General features: G+C 35.4%; 1 protein-coding gene across 5 annotated transcripts in view; it reads left to right on the top strand.

Annotated features, from left to right (window-relative positions):
• Positions 1 to 27,718, top strand: part of Adgrb3 (adhesion G protein-coupled receptor B3) — a 697,560-nt gene that overhangs the window by 377,797 nt on the left and 292,045 nt on the right. For all 5 annotated transcript variants that reach the window (XM_013072656.3, XM_004846114.4, XM_087204896.1 and 2 more), the window contains 3 exons: positions 1,082 to 1,231; positions 2,073 to 2,148; positions 20,775 to 20,877. In XM_013072656.3, coding sequence (XP_012928110.1) covers positions 1,082 to 1,231; positions 2,073 to 2,148; positions 20,775 to 20,877 — 329 coding nt within the window. The remainder of the gene's footprint in view (positions 1 to 1,081; positions 1,232 to 2,072; positions 2,149 to 20,774; positions 20,878 to 27,718) is intronic.

Genomic DNA, 27,718 nt, shown 5'->3' with positions numbered 1-27,718 from the left:
AGCCAGCGGTGCAATGATACAGTTATGCAACCGATATTGTTAAGTTCTTAATTTTCCTCCTCTCTTGATTTAAGGTACAAGTTCCTTAAGAATGAAATCCACTTATGAAGAGCCTAATGGTTTTTTACTTAACTTTCCTCTTGTGATAGCTTTTATGGTTTTTCCTCTCATCTTTCCACTTAAATCCCTCTGGGGACACTGGAGATGTTAATGTACAACAACCTTACACTCGTGTAAATTTTCACAGTCACAGTTCTTCACTGATAGTGTATATATGCTGTAAGTGCTAAGTATTTATCTTAAATCTTAATAATTTATTATGCCTCTAGGTATATATCACATAAATGTATATGTAACTGTTACATTTAACAAAATTATATTCAAATGTATAATCTATGATTTCTTTCAATATACATTAAAATAGTTATTACTAATAAGGCACAATTTTTCATTAACATATATACTTTTTTTACTTTTAATTTCAGGAAAAATTGTAAGATTCTTTTATTATTGATCTGTTTGATAAATATCCTTGCATTTTGTCTTGGTGGTTATGGTATGATTGGTGCCATCCTATTTGAATTCTGACAATTCTGCCCCCAGAGTAACATGGCTTTTTTGTCTATATCTCCGTGGTACCCCATCTAGTCCATAGCAAACTTGTTCTGATCATAATATTTGGATACAGAAAGTTGTTTAAGGACAAAATTTTCAGATTTAAATGCAACATTCAGTCTATCAGTCAAGTATTAATCAAGCTATTTAGCAAGAAATACGGTAGGAGCTCCTAGAGGTTGGAATGAAGGCCAGTGGTAAATAGCCTGTGGGAGGGTGGCTGTTGGCCTCTCTGAAGAGTCACTCCAGCACTGAAGAGTCTGACCAGCACTGTATTTTTCCTCCTGAAAGCAAAGAAAAGGGGGCTAGATTGAAAAGTGAACTTTAATGAAAACTACTGCCTGACACAACGAATGTTCATTTTGTTACTCCAGTGAATGAAATTTTATCTTTAAATTTTATTTTTAATATAATGCCAACTTTAACTGGATCAGTCTGGTTGATGCTGTGATTTCTTCTTTACCAGTGGCCAGCATTCAGAAGCTTCCTGCAGCCTCTGTCCTCACAGACATCAACTTCCCGATGAAAGGGCGGAAGGGAATGGTGGACTGGGCCAGAAACTCAGAGGACAGGGTCGTTATTCCGAAAAGCATTTTCACTCCTGTGTCATCAAAAGGTAAATACAGGAAGCTGTGTGGGCTTTGCTATTTGAAAGAACAAAAACATTTCTAATAAGGTCATTTAATAAAGCAGTAGACATCAATCTCCAAACATTAACCTATTTTGAAGGAGTTTGTAATCATGATTCTAAACTGATTTTCTAAATACAGACTATTTACATTTGGTTTCCACAATTCTGGATTTACTGAAGGAAAAGAGCTGTTAAAGTAGGAAGGTAAAACTACAATTTCAAGTTCAGTAACCTGAGCTTGAATAGTGAAGATTCAGTACTGATGTTTTTATTCTCACGTATATGTGTGGACTAATGGTTTAATTTTAGATATTGAATAGATTGTATTTTCCATGAAAAGTTAACTTTATTTAAATTTGCTTCAATATGAAGATATCACTTTGGTGTTTAGAAACACATTTTTAAAATTCAGTTTTAGGAACATCTTAAGTATGAATGGCTATTTTCAAAAGTGACAGTGTGGTCTTAATTCTCACTCTGGAGATTATGACCTTAATACTTAATGTTGCATAAGAGAATCAGGTCTTCCTATCACTGGGAATTTAAACTCTTTAAATGTAACTGAAGCAGATTGGTGTACATTCTGATAGAAAGATTAATGCTTGATGTAAAATCGCCAAAACCTTATCATCTACAGCTAGCATTAATTCCCGGGCTGTGCCAGTTAAACTGTCCCGTGCCTGGGCAGGAATGAAAGCTTTTCAAATACCCAGCTTCATCTCAGCCTCAGCAGGCACAGGGATCCTTTGTGGTCTGCAGAATGAAGTTTTGTATGACAGTATTTTTCTTGCAGTTTTGCTAATATTTTTAATTGTATTCTTTGCAGAGTTAGATGAATCCTCTGTATTTGTTCTGGGAGCGGTCCTATACAAAAATTTAGATCTCATTTTGCCCACTTTGAGGTAAGCTACAAGTAATAAGCTGCTGTAATCTTTGCACATTATTCTAAAATGAGATTATAGTTCATTCTATGAAATAGTCAAACAAGCTTTGGTAATATTGAAGGCTTTTTCTTAAATGAAATAGAAAATATCAATTTAATGAACAGGTTATTACCACATTATGCATTGCAAAACAACTGGAAAGAACAATTTTGGTGTCTGATTATAGCCCTGCAATTCTTTTGTAGCCAATCATGACTTGCCTAAAGATTTAAAAAGAAGAAGAAAAAAATCCTCCAGTCTGTAAAATAGAATGGGTCACTGCAAAATCTGCCTTCCCTTTTTATTTCTACTTAATGACAGATTGTTCATCAGCATTACATGAAATTAAAGGACTGTCATGATGGCTTGGAAAACATGGTTTTGTTTTTTATTTGCGCAAGATCTCAGTTTGCTACAAAATAAATTTTCAGTTATCACTAAATTGAGAAAAAATGCTGCTCAATTAGAGGATTATTTTTGGAAGAAATCCATTCATTCTCTTCCTGTCAGACATTTTTTAAAAAACAATTACAATCAGCAGTGCGACCAACATTAATTTATTTGTTTTGTGTTATGCACTTTACCGTCTCTCACAGCCAGCATCTTTCATATCTGTTTGGATATTGATCTTATTCCATGTGATGACTTGTTTCTTCCACACCCCTCAATCTGCGAGATTGATAAAAAATCACGTTGCAGTTCAGCACAGACACAGTCGTTTTGAGCCCTTCCATCACACCCTCATAAATAAGGCTTCCAGTGGTTAGGGAGGACAGCCTATGAAGCATAAGAATGGTGTGTACAGGAGCACAACAAGTAGTCTACTAAATAAAAACAATTAGAGTTCATTCCCGCAGAAAAAGGACACCTAAGGAACTAGCAGTGACTAGTCACAATTCTTTGGAGATCTCTTTGCAATGAAATGTACTGTGAATATAAATGGTGAATCATCCTTGTCACCATCCATGTATCGCAGGTTCTCTTTTGCCCATGGACACAACCAGAGCAAGCTTTCCTTGACTCCCTCCTCTTCTGAATTGCATTTAGACTTCATGAATTTGGAGAGATTTGAATTTGGTTGTTTTTTGCTAACATAATATTTTCAAAACAATACGTTAACTCTCAGCTTTTCCACTGGTTTCATTAAAACATATTGGTATGTGTAGTTCTTCACAATAAAATGTATTTGTACTGAAATTGCCACTTTGCCTCCAAAAGGCAAGAGAGAGATGTATTAAAGTTAAAAGTGTCAGAAAAGCAAAGTTAGACCATTATTTCCATAGGGAGTTCATTTGTGTAAAGATTATCTTTTAATAATTCCAGAGTGAACACAAATCAGGTGACCTGTGTTTTGATTTGAATTCAACATGACAAGATAGACTTGTCCAGTCACGCAGCAATCCAGTTCAGCTGCCTCAGTTTAACTGTAAAGTAAAAGCACATTTATGTGCAACATGTACACTGCTTCTCCTGAGGGCTAGAGTAAATGCAGATAAAATATTCAACACAAAGTGCTTTACATGATTTGTCTACCTCCTCCATGCCCAAGTCATGTGAGTGTCGCTATTCTGCCCATGGTAGAACTCACTCAGCTACACAGATGAAGCCACAGTGTTCCAAGTTTCCTTCAGGAAGACCGGAAATTTGTCTAGGGATTTCAGCCTTTTTCCAATGAAAATACAAGCATTGGGTTAGTGGTTCCACCTTTTTTTTTTTTATTGTGGTAGAGTCCATTGTCACATGCAGTGTGTGAGTAGATTGCTGGATCCATTTTGGGCGATTTAATGCATACAGCAGAGAATAATCTGGAAGAGTGAATGTCCTAGCATGACCTGTGACCCAAATGGATTCAGATAGGCCCTTAGGCAAGTCACTGACATTTTATATGCAAAATGTAGAAATTGAACTTAAAGCTCCTTTCCAACTTCAAAAAGTATATGTTGGGTTGGGGAAGGTCGCTTCATCATAGAGTGCGTACCTAACAGGTGCAAGTCTATGGGTTTCATCCCTAGCACCACCACCAAAATATGAAGAAAAAACTATCGTTGCTTCAGAGAGGTTCTAAATATTGTTTAGACTGAAGTTGTCAGTAACTTCTGCATAAGTTAGAAATATGCAATGAGTGTACAAGTACAGTTAGTAAGGAGGACTAAGTTTTGGTGTTCTATTATACAGTAGGGTGACTACACATGAAAAAATATAGAAAAAATAGTGTTGCCTATTTCAAAATAACTGAAGAAGGGGATATTTAATGTTCTCACCACAAAGAAATGATGTTTATGGAAATATGCTGATTACCGTGATTTCAACATTACACAATGTATACAGTATCAAAACATCACATTATACCCCAAAGTATGTTTAATTAGATACAAAGTAAAAATAAAAAATAATTATGACTATGTATATTTACTCATATCTAAATGTATCCCTAAATGACCATAGAAAAATTATATTCTATTTAAATCCTTGACCAAAATTAATGACAATTGAAAACTTAGGAGGAAATGTTTAAGTACTCCAAAAGGTGAAACACTAGTGTCTACATCTGTTACTGTTATTTCATACATTAAATAATGTAACTGCTAAACACTCTCAGGGTTGATCTTCTACTTTTAAAAAACTCTTCCAGAAACTCTAGTAAGTAAATGTACCAATTATAGATCTGCTAAATAAGAATAGGCCTTTTACTAGACAAGAGCGATTCGTCCAGAGGCACTCAACAAACATTTGCAGTGTAGTAACATTGCACAATATTAATTCTTTTAAATCTCTTCCACTGTCATAGAAAATCCCTTAATGATCAATAAAATGTCAAAGACTTTTTTTGGAATGATTGTTGTATCTGATAGACTATCCTATATGAACCACTTTTTAATTAATTTTATTGGTACATTTTAGGTATACAATAAAATGATATTCATCATTGGAATTTTTTTTTTGCATTCATAATTGGAAATTTTTGTTTTTCACTTTTTCCCCATTCTCCTGCCCTCCCTTCAACCCCTCAATCCCTCCCTATTTACAAAGACTTTGTTTCCATTTTTTCATTTTCTCATATTAATTCCACTCCTGTCTTTCCCCTCCCACTTTCCCTTCCCCTTTGCCCCTTTTCTTCCTATTTCACATTATCTATTATAACTTTTAGTCCTTACTTACACTTTCAGTTTCTCACACCAGAGAAACTATTCAGTATTTACACATGTGTGTCCTATTTATTTCACTGAAGAGTATTGCCTCAATGTGCATCCATTTAGCTATAAATGACTCGAGTTTCTAATTTTTTATGGCTGAGTAGTACTCCATTATATTAAAAACCACATTTTCTTTATCTAGTCTCCAGTTGATGGGCGTTTGGGCTGTTTCCAAGTTTTAGCTATTACAAACAGTGCTGCTATGAACATAGGTGCACATATATCACTGTGATGTGATTCTTTTAATTCTTTGGGGAAGATCCCCAGCAGTAGAATAGCGGGGTCAAATGGGACTTCCAGTCCTAGTTCTTTGAGGTATCTCCATACTGATTTCCACAGTGGTTGCACCAGTCTACACTCCCACCAGCAGTGGAGCAGGGTTCCTCTTTCCCCACAGCCCTGCCAGCATTTGTTGTTGGTTGATTTCATGATAGCAGCCATTCTTTCTGGGGTGACATGGAATCTCAGCATTGTTTTAAATTGCAGCTCTCCAATGATCAGTGATGTTGAGTATTTTTCCTATGTTTATTTGCTATTTCTACTTTCTCTGAGAAATGTCTGTTCATTTCAGATGCCCATTTTCGGATTGGGTCTTTAAATTTTGGAGGTTGGATTTTTTTAAGTTCTTTATATATTGTAGATAGTAGACTTTTGTCAGAGGAATAGCAGGTGAAAAAGTTTTTCCAGATTGTGGGTTGTCTCTTTAAACGATTGATGGTTTCTCGTGCTGTGCAGAAGCTTTTTAATAAGAAGAGATCCCACTTGTTGATTGTGCTAGTTCATGGGTAACTGAGGCTTTGTTCATAAAATCTTCTCCTACACCGATGTCTTCAAGAGTTCAACGTTTCTGTTTTAGTATTTAGATCTTTAATCCATTTTGGTTTTAGTTTAGTGCATAGTGAGAGATATAGGTCTAGTTTTAATCTTTGTCAAGTTAAAACCCAGTTTTTCCAGCACCATTTATTAAAGAGGCTATCTCTCCTCCAGTGAGGGTGTTTGGCTCCTTGGTCAAAGATGAGGTGGCTGAGTGTGTCTGCAGTTGTTTCTGCATCTTCTAATCTGTTCCACAGGTCATCAAGTCTGTTTCTTTGCCAGTACCATGCTGTTTTTATCACAGTAGCTTCGTAATATAGTTTCAAGTTGAGTGTTATGATACCCCCTGCCATGTCTCTGTTGTTTAGAATTTCTTTTCCTATTCTGGGTCTCTTCCTGTTCCAAATGAATTTTTGGATTGTTTTCTCAAGGTTTGTGACGTGTGCTGCTGGAATTTCAATTGGGATTGCATTGAATCTATATAGCAGTTTTGGAAGTATGGCCATTTTTACTATATTGATCCTTCCTAGCCAGGAGCAAGGGATATCTTTCCATTTTCTGATATTTTCTTCAATCTCTCTTTTCAGAGTGCTATAGTTTTCAGAGAAGAGGTCTTTGATTTCTTTCATTAGGTTGATTCCTAGGTATTTCAGTTTTTTGAATGCTATTGTGAAAGGAATTATTTGCCCTATTTCTCTCTCAGTGAGTCTGTCATTGGTGTAGAGGAAAGCTATTGATTTTTGGGTGTTGACCTTGTAACCAGCTACTTGACTGAATTTGGTTATTAAGTCTAGAAGACTTTTGGTGGAGTTCTTGGGGTCTTCTAAATAGAGTGTCATGTCATTTGCAAATAAGACAATTTGACCTCTTCATTTCCTATCTTTATTCCTTTTATTTCTTTCTCTTGTCTAATTGCTGTGGCTAATGTTTCCAAAACTATATTGAACAGGAGTGGTGATAGTGGACATCCTTGTCTTGTTCCTGATTTTAGTGAGAAGGATTTCAGTTTTTGACCATTTAGTATGATATTGGCTGTTGGTTTTTCATACATGGCTTTTATCAGATTGAGGTAAAGATCATCTATTCCTATTTTCTGTAGGGTTTTTATCATAAATCCGTGTTGGATTTTGTCAAATGCTTTTTCTGCATCTATTGAGATGATCATATGGTTTCTGTCCTTGGCTCTATTGATATAATGTATTATATTTATTGATCTGCATGTGTTGAACCACCCATTCATCCCTGGGATGAATTCCGCTTAGTCAGGGTGTAGGATCTTCTTGATGATCTTCTGCATTCTATTTTATTCAGGATTTCTGCTTCTATGGTCATTAGTGAGATTGGCTTATAGTTCTCTTTTTCGGTTGGGTCTCTTTCTGCTTTCGGGATCAAGGTGATGCTTGCTTCCAGGAATGAATTCTGGAGTATTGCTTCCCTTTCAATTTCATTGAAGAGTTTAAACAGTAGTGGCAGTAGTTCCTCTCTAAATGTCTTGTAGAATTGAGCAGTGAAGCCATCAGGATCTGGGCTTTTCTTAGTTGGTGAGTTTTTAATTACATTTTCAATTTCATTCATTGATATTGGGTTGTTTAGAATTTTTAGGTCTCATTTGTTCAACTTTGGTAATTCATATGTATCTAGGAATCTGCCCATTTCTTCTGTGTTTTCCATCTTATTAGCATATAGGTTCTTGAAGTAGGTATTGATGATCCTCTGGATTTCTGCTGGGTCTGTTGTAATTTCACCCTTTTCATTCCTAATTGCATGGATTTGGGCCTTTTCTTTCCTTTTTCTGATAAGGTTAGCTAAGGGTTTGTCAATTTTGTTTATTCTTTCAAAGAACCAACTCTTGCCTTCATTGATTTTTTGTATCATTCTCTTAGTCTCCATTGCATTGATTTCTCCTCTGATCTTTATAATTTCCTCCCTTGTATGAGCTTTGGGTTTGTCCTGCTCTTCTGTTTCTAGAAGCTTGAAGTTCAGCATCAAGTTGTTTCATTGGACTCGCTCTGTTTTCCTAATATGAGTATTCACTGCTATGAATTTCCCTCGTAAGACTGCTTTCATTGTGTCCCATAGATTCCGATATGTTGTATTGTCATTCTCATTTAATTATAGGAACTGTCTGATTTCTTCTTTAATTTCCTGTGTAACCAATTGGTTATTCAGGAGTGTTCTGTTCAATTTCCATGTATTTATAAAATTCTTGCAGTTTCTTTTGGTATTGATCTCCAATTTCATTGCACTATGGTCTGATAATATACAGGGGATAACTTCAATTCCTTTGTACTTACTTAAACATGTTCTATGAGTGAGTATGTGGTCTATTTTAGAGAATTACCTGTGTGTAACTGGAAAGAATGTGTATTCTGATTTTGTGGGGTGGAATACTCTCTAAACATCTGTCAAGTTCATTTGTTCAAGAGTTTGATTGAGTTCTAGTATTTTGTTGCTTATTTTTTGTCTAGTTGATCTATGATCTATGTATTTGTGACTGTGGGGTATTGTGGTCCCCCACTACTATTGTATTAGTGCTTATTTGATTTTTCATGTCTGTTAGTATTTGTTTTATATGGTTGGGCGCACTAGTGTTTGGTGCATATATATTTATGATTGTCATCTCTTCCTCTTGTATTGTTCCTTTTACAAGGATGTATGTCTTTCCTTGTCTCTCTTAATCAATGTTGGTTTGAAATCCACTTGATCTCCAAAGGAGATAACTACTCCTGCTTTTTTTTTTTTTTTTTTTGGTTCCTGTTGCCTGGAATATTGTTTTCCACCCTTTAACTTTCATTCTGTGAGGTTTTTTTTTTAATTAAGTGTGTTCCTTTTATGCAGCATATTGTTGGATCTTGCCTCTTGACCCATTCTGCCAGTCTATTTCTTTTGATTGGTGAATTGAGACCATTAACATTGATGGTTATAACTGATACATATTGCCTTATCCTTGTCATGACTTTTTCTTTTTGTTGGATTCTCCCCCTTTGCATTTAATTTCTTGTTGTGCCTGATGGATTCATTCTGCTGGGCTTCCTTGGGGTTGTGATCCTCATTGTCTTTGCCTAGGATATTGCCTATAAATTTTTGGAGTGCTGGTTTGGTATTCATGAAGTTCCTAAGGTGCTCTTTGTCGTGAAAGTACCTTATTTCTCCAACCATTTTGAAAGATAGTTTTGCAGGGTACATCAATCTGGCATGGAGGCTGTTTTCCTTTAGGGCTTGGAATACATCTCCCAAGCTCTTCTTGCCTTGAGGGTTTGTGTTGAGAAGTTTGCTGTGATTCTGATAGGCTTTCTTTTGTATGTGATTTGTTTCTTTTCTCTAACTGCTTGTAGAACTTTGTTCTTCTGTTGGGTTTCTGGAATCTTAACTATTACATGCCTATGTGTAGATTTTTTTTGATCAAGTCTATTTGGAGTCCTATATGCCTCACTTATTGTATGTCAAGTTCTTTTCCCCTGCTTGGGAAGTTTTCTGCCATTACTTCTGTGAAGAGTTTTTTTTTTTTTATGTCATCTGCACTCTCTCCTGTTTCTTCATTTACTCCGATCAGTCTTACATTATTCTTCTTTGCATTGTCTAGCAGCTGCTGGATTGATTTCTCATGGTCCCTTAATATTTTAAAGAAAGTTTTCTTTTCCTGGTCACTATTTGTGATCTTATCTTCTATATCTAAAATTCTGTCCTCACATTAGCTCATTCTGCTGCATAAAGTTTTGATAGAGTTTTTAATCTCCTGGAAATCTGTTTACATCTGTTTTATGGATTCCATTTGTTTCCTGTGTTGGGATTGCATCATGTTCCTCAGCTCCTCTATTTTTTCATCTGTGTCCACTCTAGATTTATTAATCATGTTTTTTACTATGGTCACAATCTCTGCTGTTATCTGAGAAATTATTTCTGATTTCATTTTTTCCAGATACTCTTTTTTTTGCTAGTTCAGGGAGTCCAGGTAGTTGAGTATCAGATTGTTCCATCTCATTTTCCTTTGGGGTTGCTTTAGCTGATCTGGAAGTCTGGTTTTGAGACTTCTTTATGTGTCTTCTCATTTCAGTGGGCGGGGGGGAGGGTTGTGTGGTGCTGGTGTCTGTGTGGCTTACCTCCTTGGTGCTGGGGGTGGCTCTTCTCCTCAGTGCTGCGGGTGGTGGTACAGTGACCTGGAAGGCTCCTCCTCGGTGCTGGGGGTGGCTCCCTATATGAACCATTTTTGAAAAACCAAAGTACAGAGAACATTAGTGTTTTCATATTAAAATACTTTAGAAACAGAGAAATAAAATACATATATCCTATTTTTTTACCTTACAGTTATATGAATTGAACCCAATAGGAGAAGAAAAGTCTTTTGTAGCATGAAAAAATTCCCAATTTTTTATATAGAAATTGTTCATAAATTTTTATGAAATATCTTCCTTAGTGAACATTTTACTAATTATCTGTTGAAATATTTGGAGCCTAGTTTCTCCATACACAGAATAATGTTAGATCTGCTGTTAGGTTCTCAGAAATTTTACATTTTGCCATAATCATTTTCAAAATAATAAAATGATACTTTGCGTAATATCTCTTGTAGGGACTTTAAGGGAGGACTTAATATAATGTTTCAAATAAATATAATTTAAAAAATTTCTGTCACACTAAAGTGTAAATTGTTTCACGTACTCACCCTTTTTTATTTAGGTATTCCTCTTCTTCTCTTACTCTAATGAACATTCAACTATTCTTCAAGCTATAATTTTATTTTACTGGTTCCCTGTCTTCCCTTTTAAAGCAAAGTCAATTCAAATTGTTCCTCCCACTGAAGAAATATGCTCAAGTCTAAACAAAATATGTGTTATTCTGAGCATCCAACTTTTATTCTTCTTCAGAATAATTTGTTACAGTTAAAAAATATAAAATCATAGGATATTGATGCTGCAAATCCCTTTAAAATGTAATGTCATTTGGAATCTTGTTTTATAATGAGACATCTGAACTTCTTGCTGCTTAAGTGACTTGCTCAAGATTGTGTGTCTGGTGGGTACCTGACTTCTGATCCAATTCAAGTCCTCTGCCTGCCAAAAAAGGGCTCTTTCATTTTATCTCACTTCCTCTGTGATGCTAATGTTGATTCACTTAAGAGATACTAACATGACTATCTTTGACAGCATGGAGATGTAAGTGTATCTCCTGCAGAAAATCTTATAAGGCCCAGAAGGAGGTAGCCACACGTGGGCAGTATCGGGGAGCCTTGGGCTCGGCCTAGTGGCCCCAACCTGAGATTTCAGTGCCATGGCCTGAGTTTGTCCCTCCTGCCATCCTCTCATGTGCCTGAGAGATGAAGGCTTGGAAACCAGGCCAGAGGGCCCTTTGATAAAGGTTTAATATACCAAAGCACAGACCCTACTCCTGGCAAAGAACTCACGGGCAAGGTCAGGAACTGCTCTGAGAATTTCAATTCATTTTTGTATCATTTTAGAAGCCAATTTGGGAATCTGCAGAAATTTAAAAATGGATTGTCATTGATATAGCTATTCTTCTTCTGAGAATTTACCTTCAGAAAATTATCTCTTAGAAAAAAGAAGAATATGTCCAAGTGTACACTCAAGCCAAGAATTGAAGGGCTATGTTCCTGACAATCTACTCTGTGATTCATTTAATAAATTCAAGTTCCAGTTTTGTGGGAAAAACACAATACTTATGAGTGTATGACCAGTGTATTTTTTTAAGTAAGACACATGGAAAATGCAATCTTGTTTTTTAAAAAGATCACAATGCATTTTAATGTGGCTATTAACATTTGAGATAGTAAAAAGAATATCCCTCTATAGATTCAAATCTCAGGAAAAAATGCCAATGCCTGAAGAACAGTGGTCTGAAAATCCAATAATAGAAAATTATCTTTCAAAAAAGAATCAAATTTAAATAATAAAAAATCATGTGAATTCCCATCAAGTGCATTAACATAATTAATAAAGATAAATGATACTGAAATGTTAGACATTAAGGAACCTAATATTAAAGAAATTAAACACAAATGAGAAGAGAAAATGAACTAGATACTGTTCAAAATAATAGACAACTCAGTGGCGCCACATCTGTCTCGCAAGCACAAGGTCCTGAGTTTGATACCCAGTACAAAAATAAAATTAATAATAATGGAGAACAAAGACATAATCACTTTTACACCAGTGCACTCTGAAAACAGTATCCGACCAAGCATATAGTTTCCTTGAGAACATATGGGACCAAAACCTTGTGCCTTCCTTTTGCATTCATAGCAAGTAGTGAAATTTTTTTATTTAAAAATACATTTTATTTTATTTTATCCCATTCCCCCCTCCTTCCCCTTCCCTCCCTATGTACTAAAGCTTTGTTTCCATTTTTCCTTCTATTTTTACTTTTTTTCTTGTCCCTTCTTTCCTTTCTCCCTCCCTCCTCCCTTGTTCCCCTTCCCATATGAACTGCTTCTTCCCATTTCCCAACATCCATTATACATTTCAGTCCTTATTTCCATTTTTGGTTTCTCACACCAGAGAAACAATGAAACATGTGTGTCTGATTTATTTCACTTAAGAGTATGGTCTCAAGGTCCATCTGTTTAGCTATAAATAGCTGAAGCTCATCCTTCTTTATGGCAGTGTAGTATTCCATTGTGTTAAAAAAAACACATCGTCTTTATCCACTTGTTAGTTGATGGGCATTTGGGCTATTTCCAAGATTTGACTATTACAAATGTAGTGAAATAGTGTAACCTCATGACATACCTTGTCTTTTTTAAATGTCCTATCATAAAGATATTAGAAATTTAAACTGTCCATATTGTTAGCAAACAGACATGTTTAATAGTATAAAATATTATAGATTAATCATATTATTTACAAAACCTGCCTTAATTTTGCCACATCTCCTAAAAATGAACTTCAATCTCAGATCAATTAGCATTTTTATGATTCTCAGTTCTACATCTGTTAGAAAACCAAACTTGAAATTCTAACTAGTTCCAAACTTCAAGCCAAACTCTACTTTTTAGCTACCATCAACTGATATTAACTTTAAAAGTGAATATATTTATCTTAAAGAATCTGATGAAGTTTTCCATTTCCCAAAATATATGAAATCATCTATTTTCTTGTTTCATGTAAGCTGCCAGAGAGCAGAGACTTGTTAAAGCAGTTATAGAAACTCTCAGTTTTGAAGCCATATGAACAATAAATATAAAAATTAAAAAAGACTATGGAAATTTAATAACTTTTATTTAACCATTATTTTTTTAAGTATCTCCCTTAGCTGCCCCTTACATCTATCTCCAGCTCTACTTCCCCTATGAAAATGCATTGCCTTTTTTATTGTGGTAAAAACACAGAACACATTTACAGCCTCAACTAAACATTTTTAAATGTACAGCACCATAGTTAACTATGTGCATTTGTTGTGTAACAGATCTCTAGAACTTTTTCATCTTGCAAAACTGAAGTGCTATGCCATTAAAGTACAACTTCCTTTTTCCTCCTCCCTCCCATCACTGCCAATCATTATTCTATTTTCTGTTTCTAAGATTCTGACCACATTAGATACACCTCATATAAATTCAGTCATGTAGTATTTGTCTTTGTGTGTGTGTGTGTGTGTATGTGTGTGCCTGTGTTTGTGTGTAACTCATTTCAATAAGCTAAGGTCCTTCAGGTTCATCCATGTTGCAGCATATAATAAGATTTTCATTTTTATGACTGAATAATATTCTAGTCTATGTTATTCCATCTCTTGGCAATTGGGAATAATGCTAGATAAATGTGGGTATGCCAATATCTCTTGAAGATCTTATTTTTAATTATTTTGTATATGTAACCAGAAGTGAGATTATTATATATATGACAGTTTTATTTTTCAATATTTTTCAAAAAACAGGCCACACTGTATTTCAAAGATATTGCAGCATTTTGACTTCTCAACTTTGTACATGAGTTCCAATTTCTCCACATCCTTGCCAACGCAGTATTTTCTTTTCAGTTTTTAATAGTACCAAGTACCCATCTTAATGAGTGTGAGATAATACATTGTGGTTTTGATTTGCATTCCCCTGATGATTAATGATATGGATTATTTTTTCATGCATGTGTTGGCCTTTTCAGTGTCTTCTTTGGTAAAATTCTATACAGGCACCATGTTTTAGTCTGATTATTTGGAGATTTTGAGTTCTAAGACTTCTTTATGTATTCTGGATATATCTCCTTGTTAGATACACAGCTCAGAAATACTTGTTCCCACTTCATAGTTTACCATTTATGATTATTTCCTTAACTGCATAAAATATATTTTGTTTTTGCTTTTTTAAAAAGTTCAATGTAATTACATTTCTCTGTTTTAGCATTTGTTTTCTGTACTTTTGGTGTTATATCCAATGTCATGAAGTCTTCATCTAGGAGTTTTATGGTTTTGGTACTTACAGTTTTGTGTTAAGTTTGTTGTATGGTGTAAGCATGTGAACATCCAACCTTTCCAACATCATTCATTAGAAGCTGTCTTTCCTCACTGTGTAGCTGTGGCCCCTGTCAAAGATAATATGGCCACAAGTATCCAGGTTATTTCTGTCACTCCTCTGTTCCACTGGTCTAAATGTCTGTCACCATGGCCAGGACCACACCCTTGATTACAGCACTGCAACTTTATGAAGAAGAGAGAATATGTTTTCCAAACTGGAAAAGTTTATTTTTCTTTCTCAGGATTATTTTGGCTGTTTGGGCATTTTTTCAGATTCCACGTGAATTTAGGGATATTTTTTCTACTTCTGCAAAAAGGTAGTTGGGGTTTACAAAGGGATTGCCTTGATTCGTGGATTGCTTTGGGTTATATAGACATTTAACAATATTTAATCTTTCTATTCATTGACACATGATGTTTTTCATTTATTTGTGTCTTTGGTAATTTATTTCATCAGTATTGTGTAGTTTTCTGTCATAAGACATTTTTCTCCTTGATTATATTTATTTATAGGCACTTCATTCTTTTTATGCTTTCAATAGAATTGTTTTCTTAGTTTCTGTTGTTTATATGAACTATTCAAAGTATATAGAATAAATGCATCAGATTTTTATGTGTTGACTTTGTGTCATGCAGTTTTGATGAATTTATTAGTTCAGATGTGTGTGTGTGTGTGTGTGTGTGTGTGTGTTATCTCTAAAGTTTTCTACATAGAAAATATAACATCTGTGAATGGAAATGACTTTATTTCCTCCTTTCACACTGGGATGCCTTGTATTTCTTTTTCATGGCTTGCTGCTGTTCTAAGACTTTAGGACTTTGTTGAATACAATTGACAGGAGAGGTCTTTCTTACCCTGTTCCTGACCTTAGAGGGAAGGTTTTCAGGTTTTCACCATAAATTATAATGTTAGGGGGCCAGAGATTTAGCTCAGTGGTTCCTCTGCCTACCTCGCAAGCACAAGGTCCTGAGTTCGATCCCCAGGACCCCCCTCTTCCCCCAAAGAATTATAATGTTAGCCGTGGGCAGTACATACATAGTCTCTATCATGTCGAAGTAATTTTCTTCTATTCCCAGTTTCTTAGGTGCTTTTGTAAAGAAAATTGTTTATTTTTTCCAAATGGTTTTTCTTCTTTAATTGAGATGATTGTGTAGTTTTGTCCTTGATTTTGTTAGTGTGGTGATTGCAATGATGGATTGTCATATATGGAATTATCCTTGCATTTCCAGTAATAAATCCTACTTGATTGTGGTGTATAATCTTTTTTAATGTGTTGCTAAACCTAATGTTCATGGTAGTTTCTAAATATATTCTAGTGTTTCTATTCAGCAATATGAATAGAAATAGTTTGTATTGATAGTTTCTATTCATTTGGTCTTTAGTCTGTAGTATCATTGTCTGCTTTTGGGATCAGGGTAAGACTGACCTCAAAATATGTGTTTATAAGTGCTTTTTCCACTTACATTTTTGGAAGAGTTTAAGGATCATTGTTAATTCTTCTTTAACTATTTTATAGAACTCTTCAGTGTTGACTGCTGGTCCTGGTTTTTTCTTTTCTGAAAGTTTTCTTTTAATTATTACTTATTCAATTTTCTTCTTACAAGTTATAGGTTTATTAGAAATTTTATCACTTCATGATTCAGTCTTGGTGTGTTTTATGTTTGAATGCACCTATGTCTTGCAGTGAATCATATTTATTACCACATAGTTAATTATTCATGGCTCTTACAATCTTTATTATTTCTGTGGCATCTGTTGTAATGTCTCCCCCTTCATTTCTGATTTTTAATTGAGTTTTTTCTTAGTCTAGCTAAGACATTGTCAATTTTGTTGATTACTGTTGAAAAAACCAACACATAATTTTGTTCATTTTTCTATTTTTACTATTGTCTATCTTATTTTTTTTTCCTGCCCTAATCTTTATTATTTTCTTCCTTCTCATAACTTTGGGTTTAGTTTATTCTTCCTCTTATAGTTCTTTGAGGTGTAAGGTTAGATTTTTTTCATTTAAGGTATTTCTTCTTTTATAAGATAGATGTTTACCACTCTAGACTTTACTCTTAGGAATGTGTTTGATGCACCCTATAAGTTTTTGTGTGCTGTGTTTCATTTGATTTGTCTCAAAATATTTTCTAATATCTCTTGTGACTTCTTGCTTGATGCATTGGTTGTTCAAGATGTATTAATTTTCATATAATTGTAAATGTTCCCATTTTTCTTTGGTTTCTAATTCAGTCTAGTATAGTTGGGAAAAACACTTGGTGTGGTTTGAATCTTCTTCAATTTATGACACTTATTTTTGTGGACTAAAAGGTGACCTTTCCAGGGAAATGTTAGATGTGCACTTGAGAAGAATGTGTAAGCTGTGTTGTATGGAGTGCTCTGTGTGTGTGTGTTAGGCCTCAGTGATCAGTAAGTTTCCTCATGTCCTCTGCTTCCCTTTCAATCTTCTGTTTATTTAATCTATCTGTTGTTAAGATGGGCCACTGACATGTCCTGTAATTATCATGTTACTGTCTATTTCTTCCTTCAGTTCTGTCAATGTCTGCCTCCTATATTTGGGTGTTCTGCTCTTAGGAGCACATACATCTATAATTGTTATCTTCTTAGTGAATTCACACTTTTATTATTACATAATGTTCTTTGTCTCATGGTAGTTTTTGACTTAAGGTCTATTTTGTCCGATACAAGTGTAACTAACCCTATTCTCTTTTGATTACAACCTATGTAGAGTATGTTTTTCCTCCTTTCGCTTTTAGCCTATGCATGTCCTTAGATCTAAAGTGAGTCTCTTCCATACAGCTGCATTGAATTTTTCTCCTCTCCTTAAGATATAATTCTTGTGTCCTAAGCATCTTAATCTGCTGCAAAAACTGTGAACAATAAGTTGAGTTTCCTTTGAAGGAATAGCTGTACATTTTCTAATGTTTTAGAAATCAGCTAGAATGAACCTCAAGGACAGGGCAGAACTTTGTTACTTTAGTCATGAAATCCATTTGGCTGTAAGATCTGCTTTCCTAGCAGTGAATACAAATGTGCACCCAGCCTGCACATGTTGGTACCTCATAAAGCCTGATGTGGCTTACTATGAGCCATCTATTCCCTTATGCAAATTGTATTAAATTGATGGAATAAATTAAAGATAAAGTTGAACAGTATACATTTTAAAAAACAGAGCCATAGCATAAGCTAAATTTGCTTATTTTTCCTCCATTGAGCGTTTAAATACCATATATTGACATTTCATTTTAAAAAAACTTAGCAAAGGTTTGATATTTTGCTTAAAATGTGTTTGTTCAATAAGGCAGCCATACATATTTTGAGCACTAAAATATACCAAGAATACCATAAATGAGGTTGTGTAAGTGGTAGGAAGTGTCCCTGGCTTGCCTAAGGGCTGCTGTCATGTGGAAGGACATGTAGAGAACTGATGGGAGCCAGACGGAATTAATTTTATGATATAGTGTCATGGAACAAGAGACACCTGTGTAAATGAGAGAACCACAATGAGCTGACACACATACTCTCCCAGAAAAGTTCTCAGTATGTTGTAACACACACTTTGCAAAGGGCATAACCTAGATGCCGGCATCTAGGGTCCTCGTTGGGCCACCTGAAAAACTATGAGCTGACACAGAGTAGCATACTCTACAGGGCATCCTTACTTTATCTGCTCTTCTGTCCACTCTCCAGTCACCTAGTGCCCAGATCTCCATGTGCCCAACACACAGAAAAGCTCATAACTATCTCAACAAAATTGCAAACTCCTATATAGAAAACACACTTCTATGTCTCCAGAAATTTATTCAGTTCTGTAACTTGAAAAGCAAAACGTATATTTTTATTACAAAAATGACCTAACATTAATTAAAATTTGCAGTTACTGGCTTTTCTTTATCTCAGGAAGGAGGGCTTATTAGCAAAACCAGAGTAAAGTGGCAGATGGAATTTGAGTGAAGCATCAATATCTTAGTTTCTAGTATGCAGACCAGAATTAAAACATTCAGGCTAACATGAAAAGGGAACTTGAATCCATGCATTCAGGATCAATTTTTCTCTGGGAGAAACAGGAGTGATTTTCCTGGTGGCATCACAGACACATTCCTTTGAGTTCCAAGCCGTGGACACCTTGTGTTCTCCAGGAGACCTGACAGCTGTGGTGTTGTGATCAATCACCAGGGCCCCCTTCCAGCTTTGTTAATTCCCCTCATTCCCATCTGATCTCCTGATCCCTCTTCCTCACAGGGAAAGATAATTTGACACTAAGAGCTGTGTTTTCTATCCTTCTCATTGTAGCTTACCTTCAATTGACTCAATGTAATGATAGTTAACCAGCTATCTGTTCACAACCACTCTCCACACACGGAAAACAAAATACATCAATACCTCACTAGTTTTCACTATTGACTGTGAAGCCAGATAGCTGCCTGAGTGTGTACGAACTTATTTGACTTTACTAAATACATGAGAAATAGATTAAAAAATGATAAGCTACTTCAAGTATGTGCCTGGCTCCTCTGCTACTAAATATGGTAACTCCCTGCTGTGCCCCACTCAGCATTGTTTTCTGGTGAAATCTTATGCCAAATACAATCCCATCAGAGAAAATATTACCATAAAGAATGAGAGGATCAACTTTGTCCCACCATATGAGAACTAGAGGACTTCAGTGTAACTCGTAACTCAAAAGATGCTTTTACCACAGGACCCAGAAATTCTACTCCCAGGTGTTTTTCCAGGACATGAAAGTATGTGGTCCCACAGAAAGTGTATATGCCAGTTATTCATACAGGTCACAGGTGAATACTCGTAAAAGCTAAAAGCCAGAAGTAATCAACCACTGTTTGCTTATTTAATTGGTGAATAGATAAACAAATTGTGTTATATTCATAACATGAAGTGTTACTGGGGTGTACAAAATAACCAAACTGTATGAAAAATATGATGTTAAGTGAATTAAGTAAAACATAAAAACACTACACTGTATGATTCTATTTAAACAACATCTTGGAAAAGGCAGAATGTTAGTCCTGCATGTCCTGATTGTTTGAGACCATAGGAGAGGGGGGATGGTGCCTGTGAGCTTCAGGAAGCTGTTTCCGGAGGGACCCTTTGTGTGTTTTGGTGCAGTGGTCCTGGGTGCTCCTATAGAATTACCAAAGCTCTGACTTTAAGGTGGATACTTAGAATTGGTGAACTTATTCATCTGTAAATAATGCCTTAGAAAACAAAAAGAGTAAAATGTAAATGACTTTGTCTTTGGAATCTGATATGAATTCCACAAAATGGTATCTGTTCTCTGGAAGAGCAAAGAACTTATTTCAAATCAATAAAGAGAGATAAATATACTTATTTCTTCAAATGTGTAAAACTTTAATCAAATTCTTAACTACCTAAATATTAGCTTATCTGCAGCATTTTCTATATTTTGGTTGAAAATTTGGTTCAGTTTTTTACTTATATTTATAGATCATTTTTATAGATTCTAAAGATGATTACATATAAAATCACTTAAATGCTCTACATAAAAGGCACTTGGTAAGATATTTCAAAGGATAATTTATTTTTTTTCAATTGAGTATAATGAAATAAAGCTGGGTCCTGTACTCTAGGACTGAAATGAATGATGAGTGAAGATTAGCAACAATACTTACTTGTATTTAAGCACATTATTCCACATTCCAGTTTTCATCTTAATGCAATTTGAGATAGTCCAAAAGTGCTAAAACAGCAGTTTGCAAGAAGAGTATTTGTTCTCCTGAAGAATAAAGCTGTTGGGTTCTCCTTGAGATAAAAGAATTATACTTATTATTCTTATTCAAAGACTTCCTGAAAGTTCAAATTCACAATTTGTCACTCTTTTAGGAGAATCAGATTTAAGTCATCAGAAGCTTGTCAGTGCCATTTCTTTTTCCCCCCACATCTAAAATGGTAAAATCCTTTTTCCTCTCAACGTTTTCCAGTTCCAGATATTATCTGTTTATAACAGTAATCTGACTATGCCTTTTCATGGATAAAGTCGTATCTATGTTTTCACTTAGGATATATTTATTCAGTGTCATCTCAACAGCTTTTGAGCAGTATGAATCATAGTTTTTTATGACTTTTTTCTCCTTTTAATCATGATTATTCTATTCCAGAAATTATACTGTTGTTAATTCCAAAATCATCGTGGTCACAATCAGGCCTGAACCCAAGACAACGGATTCATTTCTGGAGATAGAGCTAGCTCATTTGGCGAATGTAAGTACTGTTCACTTGGCGTCAAGTTGCTTATAAAATTTCCCTTTAGGAAGATTATCAGTCATCCTTTTGAGCTATAAGACTAGCACATATTTTCTAGATTTTCCTAGTTGCAAATGAACTAATTTGTTATGAGCACACATATTATCCAGAAACCGAGTGCAGTCTTATTCTCTGCCTTCCTTCATGACAGATCTCTCTTCCATGTGTCCAAGATGATAAACTGTTTATTTATCCATGTATACCTCCTTTCCAAGCTCCATGCTAGGTTCTGGGAATAGGAATACAGATCACAGCCTATCTTATTATGTGGTAGGAAAATGTGGCATATAAATACGTGGATTTGAGAGGTATGCATCAGTAAAGTAATAAACATAGCACACAGGGGACTGCTTTGCTCCAGAGAAGTAGGGAGGAATGGGGAAATGTGTTGGTTACTTTCTCACTGCTGAGACAAAATACGCAACATCCAAAGTTAAAGGAGGAAAGGTTAATTTAGTTTACAGTTTGTAAAAGTTTCAGTCCATAGCAAGCTGGCTCCAAGGCAGGGTGGCATGTCAGACAGGCATTGCAGAGGAGAAACAGTGCATGATAAGGTAGGCAAAAGACTGGCAAGCCTTCCTTTCCCTTTTTTTCCATCTAGGCTACAAGCCTAGTGGGCAGTGCCACCCACATTCAAGGAGGGCCTTCCCGTTATCCACATCCAGAACACCGCTAGCCCAAATTGGTGGATTGATTTAGTTATCACATACATTTAATCCTAGTGTCATACACCCATGATCCAGAACCCCCAGCTATGAGTACAGGAGGCTTTGGGAGGACATCTAGACACAGCCATAAGAGGCAGCATGCACAAGTACTAAGTCCAGGGTCAGGGCTGTGTCCAGGGTATAGCTAAGTGGGTTCCCCGGTGATCTCAATTTCCATCTTCCATGCTCACTTTGGCAGCACATATACTAAAAAATTTCCATCTTCCATCCCAGAGTGGCCAAGACCAGTTCTTTAAATCTATCCCATTGCAACCACAATGCTTTGGATCTTACTCAATCCTATACAGAAATTTAAATTATCTTATTATATATACATTCAATTTAAATACTTACATAAGAGATGGGTAGGATTCAGGAAGGTGATTGTTGTCAGGTCCTTTCTTATAATGCTTTTATACTTTCTGTAAATTATTCCTGGCAAAGTTTCTATAAAGTTGTCCTTTATATTTAAAAAATAGAAACCAAAATTGATCATGTCATTTTCCCAAGTTCATCTGGTTAGGGAAAGACATCACAGAATTTATAGTCACATGCTTTGGACTACATGTCTTTTATATTTTCTGCTATTGTATAATTTCTGATTTCCCAAAGAAATCAGCCTTGGTTTATGGAAAATGATAATTGTCTTCCCTGTGAACCACTTTTTCCTAAGGTGCCTCAGGATTCCTAGACAATTTAATAAAATCTGTGAATCGTTTTGTAATAACTTTCAAACATCACAATTAATATTTAAAATATGAAGTACTTTCTTACTTTTTCCAAAAGAAGTATACCTTTGCTGGTACAAGCTAACCTCAAGAATTTGTTTTATTTCTTCAATATCTAGTTAGATATACCTTAGTGCATCTAATTTCATCACTCTACTGAAAACTGGGAGATATATTTAACATTTGAACATTGAATATTCATTCATTCATTTGTATGCTCAAAATTGTCCATGAAAATACTTAGCTTTTTGTTTGATATTATGATTTCACACAAGAAACAGGAATTGAGTAAAGTAACAAGAGTTTTAGCTCCCTGATGCAAAATAATAGGATTACTAAAAAAGTAAGAGGGTGCCAGAATGTGCACCTTGTTTCTTATGCAAAAAAACTCACTTCTATAGATAAATTTGCTTAAGACTTTCCTAAATTAAGATCAAAACATTATTTGGAATTTAAAGCTCATGTTCATTAGAGGAAAAATATTTGAGAAGTTGAAAAAGAGTAACCCTAAAAAATCATATTGATGATACAGTCGCACTATTTCAATTGAATAAAACTATTTGAAATGAACATATTTAATCTTTGAGTCAACTTTTCTCTTTTGAGAATGTATTTTATCATCCAATTTACAGAAGAGATAAAGCATGTACGAAGTATAATTTTCTGCCAATGGGAAACAGGACACAGTCCGTGATTTTATTAAGCTAGATACTGAATCTGAATGACAAGAGTGAGGGGGCAGTGACCACACATAGCTGTGAATGCATTCTGTGCCTCTTGATATTTTTAGTAAGTGAATTGAACAGATTACCCAAAGAAAGCTCTCTCCACTTTGGCAGGCTCAGATTTAAGAAAATGTAGAAAAATATATTACACAAATGTGATGAAGAGGGAGAAGAAAAGTTTGTGCTAGAGAGGAAGAAAACAGCAAAGCCCTTTTCCTCCCACTCAGCCTCATGCAGAATGCCAGCCTGTGACTGTCCCTAGAGGGCGCTCCCACGGAACATCTCCGGACCTCTCTGGGATTCTGCTACTTGAGGTGTCTGTGACACTGTTCATACAATATAGACAGTCTTCCCGGCTTTATTATTTTGAATTTCTAGTGCTTATTACATTTATATTTATGGTATCACCCAAATTAGAGTATGTGAAATACTGCAGCGTTCACTGAAGGAAGAAACCTGTGACTGATTGGGTACCCTAATATTTATTAGCAGTCACATAAAGATATTTTCTATATACTGGTATAGTCTTCTTCAAAGACTTAACAAAAAAGGCCTATAGTGAAATGTACCAATCTTAGTTAAAATTTGAAGACAAGATATATGTTAAATGTGGAAGTTGAAATCAATTAAAACAGAATAAAACTTCCCCATATCCATTGTTATTGCCTTTGAAATTAAACTATTTTAGCTACAACTTGTCTCTAATAACAAGTATGTCTACTTCACCTATTTTCTTATATTAGAAGTATCTTCTGCACTTTTCTGAGCTCAGGAAAGAATAACAACTTGCAAATTACATCTGGCTTGAATGTCATATGAAAAAAAATGAGAATAAAAGTTAGAATGAGTCTTGGGAAAAACTTACTAACATTTTACAAATGAAATGTGTTTTTTTAAAAAGCATTTTAACAAATAGCACTTACAATATATTCAATATAATAAGGCCCTTGGGAACTGGTAGAAATAGGAAATAGAATATGAAACCTTGCAATTTCAAATTGTATTTAGCAAAACCAATTGCAGTTTTAACCGGCTCTGAAGTCATGAATGACTTAGACACTGTTCTTACTCAGTTTCTCAGTCTTATGACTTCAGTATCATGACCTATGGGTCTGGGTTTCTGATGCTTAGTGCTTAGTTACTAAAGCAGTAGTTTGCTTTTAAGAGATAGAACATTTATTTTTCTCAAGCAAAAAGTTTTGTCTTTCATGTTTGATTGCATGTCATCATTAATTTTCACTGTGACATTTATAGTTATCAAATCGGTAGATTCTATAATACATAAGGAAAGTTTGTAATTTCACTGAAAATAATTACTGAGACCTAAATAAGTCCAATGGAGTAACTGGTATGTGCCCACACATCCCCACTGTGAGATACCGTGGGTCTAGCAGGCCTGGGTCCCTGAGCCTTTTCCAAGTGGATAATAACATCCTCACATTTAAAGATGAGCTAGAAGAATATAAGATAAATGCATTTTAGCCATCTCATGCTTTATCAACATTGCACACTTGAAAATGTATTCTTTTTCCAAACAAAAAGTCTTTATATAGCTCCATGTTGAATGGGAAAATGGCGTGGGCCACACTGGCCTATGGTATAACCTTATGCTTTAAAATGTGTCCTCTTGGACCGGGGATTTAGTGCAGTGGTTCTGGAGCCTGCCTCATAAGTGCAAGGTCCTGAGTTCGATCCCCGGTACCAAAAAAAAAAAAAAAAAAAAGTTTCCTCTCTTTGGTAGCAGCTCTAATGGCCTAAGTAGGCCATTACTGCTTTCTTTCAGAGTTAAGAACAAAAGTCAGATATATTTTTATTTCTAAAATTTGTCATATGCAAAATATCACGAGAATTTGGGCTTTTGAGTTTTGTTTTGTTTTTTGTCATTGTTGCTTACATACTGACAAGATCAGGCTAACAAATGAAATTTGTTACGCATATGAACTAAGTTAACCACGAGTCAAGACTTTTTTAAATCGTAGTAGAAAGGACAGTGGAAGAATAGGATGGTTCTCACCTTTAGGTAAGCATTAAAAACAACACAAAGAAAGCCAAACACGCATCAGTGGCTGTTTCCATGAATATCAAAGGCTAATAACCTAAAGAATTAAAAATGATTTGGCAATGCTTTGAAACATCCAGTGTATGCATCCATAATTTTCACAAAGAGGCATTTGTATCATTTTACTTTTCAAATTACTTTTTCACCTTAGCTTTTGCTCATTTGGAAGAGATTGCTGATGTTTTGCTTACATAAAGCTCCTTGGTGATTTTTGTAGGAGTCTGGAAATGCTAACTATACAAGGAGAATGACAGCACTGCCATCAACTGAAATGGAGATAGGAACTGTTCTCTAGCTACATTGTTTCACATCCTAACTTTCTTAACTTGAGTCAACATCTTCCTCACATTTCCAATGTGGTTTGTATTTATTAATAATACATAATCAATAGTCTCCAAAAAGATTTTAGAATAACTATGCTATTATGGAAGCAGAGGTTGATAAATTTATTTTCAGTAAAGCATGAGATAGTAAATATTGTAGATATCAGAGCCTTATGATTCCTGCCTACTAACTATGCTCTTATGATGTGAAAGAAGCCATGGACAATTTATAAGCAGATAGAGAGGATCCATCTCAATAAAACTTTCTTTGCAAAAATAGGTGGCAGGCCAGATTGGTTCAGTGGGTTATAGTTTGTCGATTGCTATATGGTAGGAAGAGGAATAGCCCCATAGAGATGCCTAAACCCTAACCCCTAGAACCTGTGCATATATTTTGTTACTTGGGAAAGGGGGCTTTTGTGTGATTTCATATCAAAACATACATGTGTTACATGTGTTCTACATGTGAATTACATGTCAAAAGGCATACCTGTGTCATGGGATTAGTAGTTTGGACTCTGCAATGAGAAATCGTTCTGGACTTTGTGAGTAGGCTGAGTTCATTTCTATGAGCCATTAAAAGTGGTGAGCCTTTCTGAGCTGAGAGCAGAGTGAAGCAGTGTGAGATGCACAGCTGCCTTTGCTGTCTTCAAAGGTAAAGGGCCCAAGCAAGGGGATGCAGATAGTCTGAAAAGCAGATAGCAAGCTGGAAGACCTTAGTCCTGCAACTACAAAATGCTACATCAGTGTCATCCTTAGATACTCCAGAAAGGTGCACAGTTCTGCCAATATTTTGATTTCAACTTTATGGAACTCCAAAGCAGAGACTCATCTGAGCTCTCTAGACTTCTGGCTAGTGGAATCTGTGAGATAATAAATGTGTACTGTTCTGTATAATAATATATAATTGTGATATATATGTAGTATCATTTGGAATTGGACGTACTATAATACTGATAATACATAAGTTAGTCAATGAAAATTAGCCAATGGAGAATACATTTTTTTCCTACTTTTTTTTTTTTTGGTACTGGGGATCAAACTAGAGTCCTTGCACTTGTGCAGCAGGCGGTGAAACCATTGAGCTAAATCCCCTGCTCCTACTTTTTATTGTAATAACACTTTAGGAATTGAATTGAAGGATCACCAGACTGGATTGTCCTAATAAAGAGGAGGTTAGCTTTTAGGGGGACAGGAGGATATCCTGAGGCAACATCACCTAGACAACCAAAAGAAGGACCACGGGGAGCAGTGCTCGATGTCAGGTCCAACTCTGACCCTGCAGGTGTGTTGTTCTCACAAAACACCTGTGCCAGCTGACAGACTGCAGCAGTGCGGCTCACGCATCTGCCCTGTCTCTTCTACAACCTCGTGTGATTTCTACTAGGACACTTCACTATATTCTCTTGTATAACAAAGGAAAAGACCCAAGCTGTGTGCTGCATGGAATCTAGTGATTTAGTATTTGCTACTTCAAGTATAGGGATTATTTGGCCACGTTTTAGATGCTAAAAGGCCTATTTGCTTGCTGAGTGACTAGACTCTATGTAGCCATGAGAAATTATGTAATTATTAGTCACAAATGGAAAAATAGTCTTGTCTTGTGTGTGGAAGCAATGATTTTTGAAGGATACCGTGATGAAATATTTCTGATTATGGTTCTGTACTGCTTCCCCTATCACAAACAGTATTCATCTGTAAACTGAAAATTCAAGGTAATGATATATTTCAGAAATTAGAGAAGCAAGATATTATCACATCCATAAAAACAGTGTCTTCTGGTTAATGTGGGCTGCTATGAAACTGTGTAGCAGAAGCTGAATTAAATATATGGTCTCGCCTCGTGTTCCAATTAAATAGCAGCCACCACTTGGTGAAGAATGATGGAATATGGATATGAATAGTTCTGATTTTTGTCTTCAGTGGCCTTTCTATCATTCTGCTTAAAAACCATCTCCTTTGTTTCATCAGTTCTCAATGCAGTGCTTTCTATGGACTCCTCATAAATCCATAAATATTCTATGTCTCCTTACTCCTAATAAGCAAGAATGTAGCACTTGATTCTGAATGAGGCTCTTTAAACCTCAGATACTTGACAGTTACGAGGAGAGAGAGAAAGAGGTAGAGATAGAGAGAGACCTAGGCCCAGATTTTACTCTTTCTAAGTATCCTTTATAATACTGAAATATGGAGCAATATTTACCCCAAGATAAATAGAGTTGGAGAAGATTCAACCAACTCTATCCTGTTGTTGAAT

Source organism: Heterocephalus glaber, unplaced genomic scaffold (genome assembly GCF_053883595.1).
Source record: "Heterocephalus glaber isolate CG9 unplaced genomic scaffold, H.glaber_assembly_v1.0 deba00000594, whole genome shotgun sequence".
Taxonomy (NCBI): domain Eukaryota; kingdom Metazoa; phylum Chordata; class Mammalia; order Rodentia; family Bathyergidae; genus Heterocephalus; species Heterocephalus glaber.
This window is presented reverse-complemented; position numbering and strand designations above follow the sequence as displayed.